The sequence below is a fragment of the Oncorhynchus nerka genome, linkage group LG7 (assembly GCF_034236695.1).
Source record: "Oncorhynchus nerka isolate Pitt River linkage group LG7, Oner_Uvic_2.0, whole genome shotgun sequence".
Classification (NCBI taxonomy): Eukaryota; Metazoa; Chordata; class Actinopteri; order Salmoniformes; family Salmonidae; genus Oncorhynchus; species Oncorhynchus nerka.
In genome coordinates this window covers 77,860,685-77,870,647 of record NC_088402.1, presented here as the reverse complement: position 1 = coordinate 77,870,647, position 9,963 = coordinate 77,860,685, and the positions used below count along the sequence as shown (strand labels likewise).

Genomic DNA, 9,963 nt, shown 5'->3' with positions numbered 1-9,963 from the left:
CAACTACCCGAGCCACTGCCTGTTCACCCCGCTATCATCCAGAAGGCGAGGTCCATACAGGTGCATCAAATCTGGGACAGAGAGAATGAAAAACTGTTTTTTTTCTCAAGGCCATCAGACTGTTAAACAGCCATCACTAACATTGAGTGGCTGCTGCCAACATACTGACTCAAATCTCTAGCCACTTAATAATTACAAATCGGATGTAATAAATGTATCACCAGCCACTTTAAACAATGCCACTTTATATAATGTTTACATACCCTACATTGCTCATCTCATATGTATATACTGTACTCTATACTATCTACTGAACCTTGTATCTATATGTACATATTCTTAATCATTCCTTTACACTTGTGTGTATAAGGTAGTTGTTGTGAAATTGTTAGATTACTTGTTAGATATTACTGCACGGTCGGAACTAGAAGCACAAGCATTTCGCATTTCGCTACACTCACATTAACATCTGCTAACCATGTGTATGTGACCAATACAATACAATACAATTTGATTTATTGAAGAACGGTGTGTAGAAGGACGACGGTATTGCAATTGTTGTCGGGATCATTATCCTGAGTTCCTGGAGTGCCCTGTAAGGGTGAAGGAGATTGAGGTGGCAAAAGTTAGAGCAGTCAATTGAATCTCCTATGAGGAGGTGATTAAAATAATTGATAAAACTAGCGATGCTATTGAAGAGATGGTAGTGGACGCACCACAGCCTGCAGTAAATGTTTGCTGCCAGGCAAAAGATACCCTGTGTGTTAAAAAGGTGGATTTTGTGGCGTTCATTACCACATTTATAAACTGTATGGCACAAGTCTCAAAGACATTTAAGAAACTGGTCATTATTTTGGCTGCGGCAGAAAGGTTTTTGGGACTTAAGGATTTTACATCTGAAGACTTGAAAGGGGTACAGGATCCGGAAGACCCGCCCTCCCAGGTTCCCCTTGAGCCTGTGTAGGAATGAGATCTGTTTCATATATATTTTTTACATAAAAGTTATTTTATTTCGTTTATTTTATTTCTTTTTTGGTAGTTTGGTAGTTGTTTTGGTATCTTGTTCCTTTTTTGGGAATCATGTTTCCATCCCGCACAGTAGGTGGCGGAATGCACATTAAATTGTGCGTTCACGAATATACCATAAAATAAGAATATCCACTAGGTGGCGGTATGGATCTTTGGTACTAATCGTCACTAACCGTATCGTATGTAAAGAAGTCGACTTCTTCCTGAAGCAAAAGAAAGATGGCGGCTACCGTGAAGAAGACAGTTGTAAGCTAAAACTTGTTTGAATGAATCACCCATATCATTTGTTAAGTAATTATCTAAAACAATTTAGATTGTAAACAAATCAATTCAGGTAGCCTAGTGTTTAGAGCGTCGGGACAGTAACTGAAAGGTTGCTGAACAAGGCAGTTAACCCACTGTTCCTAGGCCGTTATAGTAAATACAAATATGTTCTTAACTGATTTGCCTAGTTAAATAAAGGTAAAATACATAATTGTCAAACTATATTGATATTCGTGCTCTCCTCGTGCGTTGGGATCACAGCTAGTGAGCAAGCTGCTAGCAGCAGTAGTCACGTTAACGGTCCGGTTGCCAGTTTACGTTCGGTTACTTTACTAGCTAGCTAAGATGATCTACAAACGACCAATCTATCCACAATTTCTTAGGATACTCACTGATTTATTTAGCTATGGTTTTTAGTTTAATGATGGTACCATTTGGATAAAAACGCTCAGCTAGTTTATGTTATCCTATGCAGCTATATGTTGCCTAGCTTGCTACCTACATCCCCTCCCATAAGGTATCCTGCTAGTTCACTTTTCTTATCCCTATTTTCTATCTAACAAGTTGAATTGTGTTCTGTTCTTTACCTATAGATATCAATATAGCCAGGCTAATTGTCTACAAGCTGTATTTTCTTCTCATTCACAGGCAGTTGAAGATGTCAATGTCACATTTGAAGACCAGAAGAAGATTAATACATTTGCCAGAAACACAAATCGAATGACAGAATTTAAAGATGAAATAGAAGGAAAAAAGGTACGTGGTCAAAGGTAATGATCATGAAATTCAGAATAATTCAATTTTCTTTAGACTTGTTTTTTATTCTAGTACATTATGTCACTACCGGTATATTATATACAGTAATCTATCTATAACCATAAATTAGGTCTGAACAATATATATTATGCATTTTCGTTTGTTTTTGCGCGATATTCCAAATGCCTGTATCGCAGAATAATTTTTGTTGTATTTTTCGTTTTCATGAGCGTTTATGTCCGCTTGTCATGCTGTATCTTTGGTCTCGTTCGTACCTTCTGTGCACTTTCCCATTTACACCAGAGATCTGTATATAATGACGAGATGCTCGTGTCTCCGCCCTAACAATGGGAATCGTTGTCCCAAAGGTGGGAAGACAGGCGTCAAGTGTACGTTCAAAATAAGCGTTTATAAACGCATTGGGATTATTTTGGACATATTTTGGCGAGAGTGAAACCTCTCGTTCGCCTCTTTCTGAAAGCCCCTCCTCTCTGACAAACGGGTTAAACTCGCTATTTTGGTCCAACAATCGGTCATATGGATACATTTTTTAAACTGCAATAGGGAAGTTAACATTTCGAACCATACCCAGATCATGTTATAACTCCTCAAATTTCGAGCAGAGCAGACACTACTAAAACCGATGTAAACGTTACCAATGAACATTCATTCTGGAAATGTTATGCTCTGTTTTTCGCGCGTGCATTACTGTACCACGTATCCCTAGCAGCGTTTTAGTCAAATAAATATTTCTATACTAACTAGCTGTTTAGTCTATTGTATAAATGAGCAATAAGCATAAAACAATTATATAATGAATTGTCAACTCGTTCTCATTCTGAGAAATAAAGTAGGCCACTTGAGTTCAACATCTGAAAAGTGGACAGGCTAGCATGCTGTTCAAACAGTTGGAGATGGATAGAAGGGTGTGTTCATACAATGTAACTTGTTAGCTGAATTCAGAGCTTGTGAAATTATACCTAGATCCAAGTTGGCTAAACTTGAAATATAAATATTAGCTTGCTACTCACTAGCATGTTGGCTTGTGCTTGAGAGATTGTTTATGAGACCGGTGTTAATTTTCTATAATGCCTGCTACATTATTAGTGAATGTGCATTATGCATTATGGTTAAATTTGTATCAATAAGGGCATTTTTATAGACAGACCTGAAATCCAGATCAGTGATTATTGCAACAACAAAAAAAGCAGGTACAACTATTTTGATAAAATAATTTAATTCACAATATATATTGTGAATCGGCCATAAGTTTGAGCAAATCGAGATATGAGATTTAGGCCATATCGCCTAGCCCTACCAGCAATCTGCTTTCTTCTCTTAGAAATCTCTACAGAATCTGCAGGATGCCAGTGATGACCTGATGATGGCTGAGGATGACACTCTGCTTGTCCCGTATCAGATTGGAGATGTCTTCATCAGTCACACCCATGAAGAGACCCAAGAGATGTTGGAAGCTGCAAAGGTATTGGTTGCTATGATATGACTCATGTATAAGTTAGAGGTATGGGCCAACCTCAGAAACCGGGATGCCTGTTCCTAAGGCAAACATGGATGGGCTATTTAACTCATTTTAATTAATGTTTCATAATGAAGCCGAAGGCCGAGATGTCAAGGTATTATGGTTGACGCTATTACTAAGAATGCAACTTAAGTCATTTGAACAATTCTGATTTATTACTATGTCAAACCTTAGTATAAATAGTTATATTAACGTGCAATGTTTGTGGCTACAGGAACTACTGCAGCAGGAGATTAAAGACCTAGAAGGGAAGGTGTCAAATATACAACATTTGTTGGGTGATCTGAAGGTCCAGCTCTATGCCAAGTTTGGGAACAACATCAACCTGGAAGCAGATGAAAGCTGAGTGCTTAGCCCGGTCCTAGATCTGTTTGTGCTGTTTAGTATGACAATTAATCAATGATTATAGTTGTTAAGATGCCATAAACAGATCTGGGATCAGGATACGTGGGCAACTATCTCTTTACATATGGAGTTTTCAAGCAGCTTGCATATTTTCCGATCCACACAGTGCTGACAGGATGCTTGCCAAACCAACATGTTTGTCCTCTTCTCAGCATCACACTTTTTTTCAATGGTGCATGGTCTTATTTATGGTTTTATTTTGTTCAGTCTTATTTTGTATGAATGTCGGTGAATGTACCACTTGATTTTTTTTGTGTGTGTGTGTACTTGCACTGGGTCTCAGTAATATATGGACCTATGGACTGACACCTGAAGATGTCTTTATACACCAGATGACCATAAAGGAAACAACCTAAGGATTTACCTTTGTAGTGCTTGGAGATGGAGAAAATGTGGAGTTTAATGTGGTTAAAGAAAATAAGTGAGCAGAGGCAGCCAATGTCACTGGTGCAGGGAGTGTCACAGTTCAGGGGAGCAAGTACGCCGCTGACAGGAACCGCTACATGTCCTTTTACCATAATGAGAAAAATCAGTCCACGGGCCTATATTACTGAATCCCAGTGCAAGTACTAAACAAGTAAAGCCACTTAAACCAGTCTTTATAAAGTAAAGAGGGTAACGTATTCCTTGTGGATTTTTTTTGTACGTTTACGAGTTGGTTATGGAACAGAAATGAATACTATTGTATTCAGATTCAACTGATTTAAGACCAAAACATGTAGGCTACTGTGTGTGTGTATATCCCAAAGTGTATCTTAAAGGTGCAATCTGTAGTTTAATTTTTTGTCAAAAATACCTAGCAGGACTGAAAAAATGAGTTTTTTTTGGTACACTGATCATCTTAAATAGAACCAAGTTTATTTGTGTGTTTGTTTTTCGATTGTTTATGTATTTAGCCAGTGTGGACATCCTATAAAGAAAGTTCTGACAATTCTGCTGAACAAGGTGTGGGAATTTAGTAAACATTTTTTGATTGATTGTTAGATTCAAAATGGATTCAAATAGAAAGGCATCCTGCTGATTGTAAGAGAATATACATGATTTTGGATTGATGAAATCAATGAGCAATTATTTAGTTATTTTACTAAATTTACTCTGCCACTTTTGGTATAACTCGAATGTATCACATAGCTCTAATAATTAAGCATGTGTGACGAACAGATCAATGTCTCCGTGTCTGACAATGTTAATATTTAAAAGAACAGGTGTGGAGGTGTTGACTAACAGCGAATAAACTATAAAAATAAAGAAATTTGCACACTCCATGTATAAACTCCCAGCAATTTAATGGGTATTTGCCAACGTTTCGGCATCAGGGTCACACTGAGGAAGGCTCAGTGATGCCCGAAATGTTGGTAAATACCCATTAAATTGCTGGGTGGTTATACATGACTTTATTTTGATAGTTTAATGTTAATATTTAAACATAACAAAGGAGCTACCAGCTAAAATCATGCACCTACACATTAACTTATTTTTTAACAGTATCTCAGAATCAACAATGGGTTAGATAATCCTGCAGGATGGAACCAAAGCACATCACAACCATGAATAATATAAAGATGAGCAACTACTATTATGATCTGTAATGCAGTGTTTTTTGAGCTAGAAAAATATGAGGAACACTGCAATTTCTAATGACTTGGGGATACATTAGCATTTTAGATTACTCATGGCAGAATACAAGTAAGGAAATAAGATATGAAAACTTGTGGCCACAATAACACTATTCTATGTTACGACACTTACAGTGGCTTGGCATTTTTCCTATTTTGTTTCCTTACAACCTGGAATTAACATTTATTTTGGGGGGGGAGGTTGTATCATTTGACTTACACAACATGTCTACCACTTTGAAGATGCAATATATTTTTTATTGTGAAACGAACAAGAAATAAAACAAAAAAAGAACGGAGAATATCTCTATAAGCTTGGCACTTCTAGCCACTGGGGTTGTTGCCTCTTCAAGGCAAAACTGCTCCAGCTCCTTCAAGTTGGATGGGTTCCGCCGATGAACCGCAATATTTAAGTCATACCACAGATTCTCAATTGGATTGAGGTCTGGGCTTTGACTAGGCCATTCCAAGACATTTAAATATTTCCCCTTAAACCACTCAAGTATTGCTTTAGCAGTATGCTTAGGGTCATTGTCCCACTGGAAGGTGAACCTCTGTCCCAATCTCAAATCTCTGGAAGACTAAAACAGGTTTCCCTCAAGAATTTCCCTGTATTTAGCACTATCCATCGTTCTTTAAATTCTTACCAGTTTCCCAGTCCCTGCCGATTAAAACCATCCCCACAGCATGATGCTGCTACCACCATGCTTCACTGTGGGGATGGTGTTCTCGGGGTGATTAGAGGTGTTGTGTTTGCGCCAGACATAGTGTTTTCCTTGATGGGCAAAAAGTTCAATTTTAGTCTCATCTGACCAGAGTACATTCTTCCATATGTTTGGGGAGTCTCCCACATGCCTTGGGGAGTCTCCCACACACCAAACATATTTGCTTTTTTTTCTGGCCACTCTTCCGTAAAACCCAGCTCTGTGGAGTGTACAGCTTAAAGTGATCCTATGGACAGAAACTCCTATCTCCGCTGTGGAGCTTTGCAGCTCATTCAGGGTTATCTTTGGTCTCTTTGGTGCCTCTCTGATTAATGCCCTCTTTGCCTGGTCCGTGAGTTTAGGTGGGCAGCCATCTCTTGGCAGGTTTGTTGTGGTGCCATATTTATTCCATTTTTTAATAATGGATTTAATGGTGCTCCGTGGGATGTTCAAAGTTTCTAATCTTTTTTTATAACACAACCTTGATCTGTACTTTTCCACGACTTTGTCCCTGACCTGTTTGGAGAGCTCCTTGGTCTTCATAGTTCCCCATGCTTAGTGGTGTTGCAGATTCTGGGGCCGTTCAGAACAGGTGTATATATACTGAGATCAAGTGACAGATCATGTAACATCTATGCTGCACACAGGTGGACTTTATTTAACCAATTTTGTGACTTCTGAAGGCAATTGGTTGCACCAGATCTTATTTAGGGACTTAGGGGGTGAATATATATGCACGCACAACTTTTCTGTTTTTGTTAAAAAATAATCATTTCACTTCACCAATTTGGAATATTTTGTGTATATCCATTACATGAAATCCAAATTTAAATAAATTTAAATTACAGGTTGTAATGCAACAAAATAGAACACGCCAAGGTGGTGAATACTTTTGCAAGGCACTGTATACAGCTCTTATTTAACCACACGTATTTGATTTTTCCCAAAATTTTCGGACAACTCATACTCTTGATATTTCCTGATCATTATTAATACAGAATTTATAATGTATCCCATTTCATATTTCCAGAATATTAAGGCAGTTAAAATGGACCAAACAGTGTTAAGATCAAAGCCACCATACTTCAGTAGTGCTGGTAAAAGCATTACTTCTACTCTTAGCACGTTCACAAGTAGTATAAAAACAGTGTATATAGTATCTGGTGCATATCACAATGGGTAAATAATGGATGTCAGACAGATACAGGATGTGACAGTGCTGGTACTGTAGTTCCATGAACCCCACTGAAGGAGGCACCGGGAGAACGCTTTGTGTCACCGTCTGTGTTTCCCTCGCTCCCTCTAATATTCAGCCTTAAATATTACGTTTTGTTCTACTCATATAGTCTCTGATCTGGTGGAATCTTCACAAGCAAAAACCTTTCGCGAAAAATTTAAAATTACAGTTCTGAAAAATCCTAATAGAAACAGAATTGGAGAGTAGTGAAGTCAGGTGAAATCCTTCCAGAAACTACAGATTTGGATGTTATGTCTGAATAAACTAAGCTCTGATATGCATCCAAACCATGTACTGCAGCCCAATACATAATGCAAAAACATAATGCACAGACTTCATTAAAGTGTGCCCTCATTAAAGACCTCATTAAAGTGTGCCCTGCTTTAGCTAATAAAATGTCACTAAATCAAGTAAATGTATGTTTTGAAGTTGTGTTTTGAAGTTGTGGCAGACACCTCTGGAGGATTGAGATCTCAATTAACAAGTTCCTCTAACCCCCCGGGCTTCCTGCTCAGTCATTCACCGGTAAGATTATGAGGACAACCGCCCACACACACAGAAACAGAAACATACACACACACAGAAACACACACATTCTTGGCTTTATGCACATCTTTATGCACAAACCCTGGCTCACATGGAAATCGGATATGACTGGACATATTTCCCAGACGGCCTTGTGTGTATTCTCTCTCGTTCTCGGTCTCACACTTTCTCCTCTCGTTCTCGCTCTCTCTTCACCCCCATCTCTGCACTTTTAATAATTAGCTGTGTAAAGTGGGGACGTATTCCCATGCAGATCTTCATAACACTGAGCTGTGTTCAGGCAGTGAGCCAATTTTACATCAATGATATGACTTCCATTCAACCATGTGGTGAAATTAAATTTACATGAAGCCCATGGCAAATTTTTAGGCTATTATTTCAACATTAGTTGAATAACAACTACTGGTACTTAATTACCATATTCTCCTCACTATGAAAGACTACAATTGATGCTAGAGTTAGTCAGAGTTGTCCACAAAATCAATTTGTTGTTGTATTCATTTTATTGGTCATGATTCATGTCATTTGGGCTTGTTCACTGCAATGACTGAGCCCTATTGATTAACATTGTAACTGCAGAAAGTCTCCAGAAGGTGTCTCTGTGTCTCTATTACGAGCGACACATAGCATTCATTCACCTTATCCTTTTTTTGTCACTTACATGCAACTTTTTGTTAAAAGTGAAAGTGAAGACATCACTGTGCTTTGATTCCTTCAAAATGCAATGTCTCAATTCTAGAAAAGATCCATCCAAGATAGTAAACTCAATAATTAAAAGGAAATAGTGAAGTGTTCTGTCAGGCTCAGACACAGGGGATTGTGTTGGTGCAGATTTCTAACAGTAGCATATCAATTAAACACCACAACTGGCTTTCAGTCCCCGGGTGTCCTTTCACTGTGCTTAGCCCATCAAACAAATTGTCACAGTACATGAGATGGATACTAGACTGTTCTGCACCACTGTAGGCTTTTTGTTTTGTTTCTTACGTATATGGTACTGTGTATATATGTATGCATATACAGTTGAAGTCGGAAGTTTAAATACACTTAGGTTGGAGTCATTAAAACTAATTTTTCAACCACTCCACACATTTCTTGTTAACAAACTATAGTTTTGGCAAGTCGGTTAGGACATCTACTTTGTGCATGACACAAGTATTATTTCCAATAATTGTTTACAGAAAGATTATTTCACTTATAATTCACTGTATCACAACTCCAGTGGTTCAGAAGTTTACATTCACTAAGTTCACTGTGCCTTTAAACAGCTTGGACAATTCCAGAAAATTATGTCATGGCTTTAGAAGCTTCTGATAGGCTAATTGACATCATTTGAGTCAATTGGAGGTGTACCTGTAGATGTATTTCAAGGCCTACCTTCAAGCTCAGTGCCTCTTTGCTTGACACCATGGGAAAATCAAAATAAATCAGCCAAGACCTCAAAGATTATTGTAGATCTCCACAAGTCTGGTTCATCCTTGGGAGCAATTTTCCAATTTTCAAACAATTTCCAAACGCCTGAAGGTACCACGTTCATCTGTACAAACAATAGTACGCAAGTATAAACACCATGGGACCACGCAGCTGAAAAGTGCAAATCAATCCCAGAACAACAGCAAAGGACCTTGTGAAGATGCTGGAGGAAACAGGTACAAAAGTATCTATATCCACAGTAAAACGAGTCCTATATCGACATAACCTGAAAGGCCACTCAGCAAGGAAGAAGCCACTGCTCCAAAATCGCCATAAAAAATACAGACTACGGTTTGCAACTGCACATGGGGACAAAGATTGTACTTTTTGGAGAAATGTTCTCTGGTCTGATGAAACAAAAATATAACTGTTTGGCCATAATGACCATCATTA

General features: G+C 38.2%; 1 protein-coding gene across 1 annotated transcript; it reads left to right on the top strand.

Moving 5' to 3' along the window:
• The first annotated feature begins 1,193 nt into the window (after positions 1-1,193).
• On the top strand, positions 1,194-4,927 carry LOC115132445 (prefoldin subunit 4-like). The gene is made up of 4 exons (XM_029665101.2): positions 1,194-1,275; positions 1,942-2,049; positions 3,392-3,532; positions 3,804-4,927. The coding sequence occupies exons 1-4, from the start codon at positions 1,249-1,251 to the stop codon at positions 3,933-3,935; spliced, it is 408 nt and encodes a 135-aa protein (XP_029520961.1). The 5' UTR covers positions 1,194-1,248; the 3' UTR covers positions 3,936-4,927.
• The last annotated feature ends 5,036 nt before the right edge of the window (positions 4,928-9,963 follow it).

What these genes read in the sequence shown, in the direction of transcription:
- LOC115132445 (XM_029665101.2), top strand. Translation starts at nt 1,249, where the DNA reads ATGGCGGCTACCGTGAAGAAGACAGTT. An exon ending in ATGAAATAGAAGGAAAAAAG is followed by an intron (nt 2,050 to 3,391) that starts GTACGTGGTCAA and finishes TTCTTCTCTTAG; the next exon opens with AAATCTCTACAGAATCTGCA. An exon ending in AGATGTTGGAAGCTGCAAAG is followed by an intron (nt 3,533 to 3,803) that starts GTATTGGTTGCT and finishes TTGTGGCTACAG; the next exon opens with GAACTACTGCAGCAGGAGAT.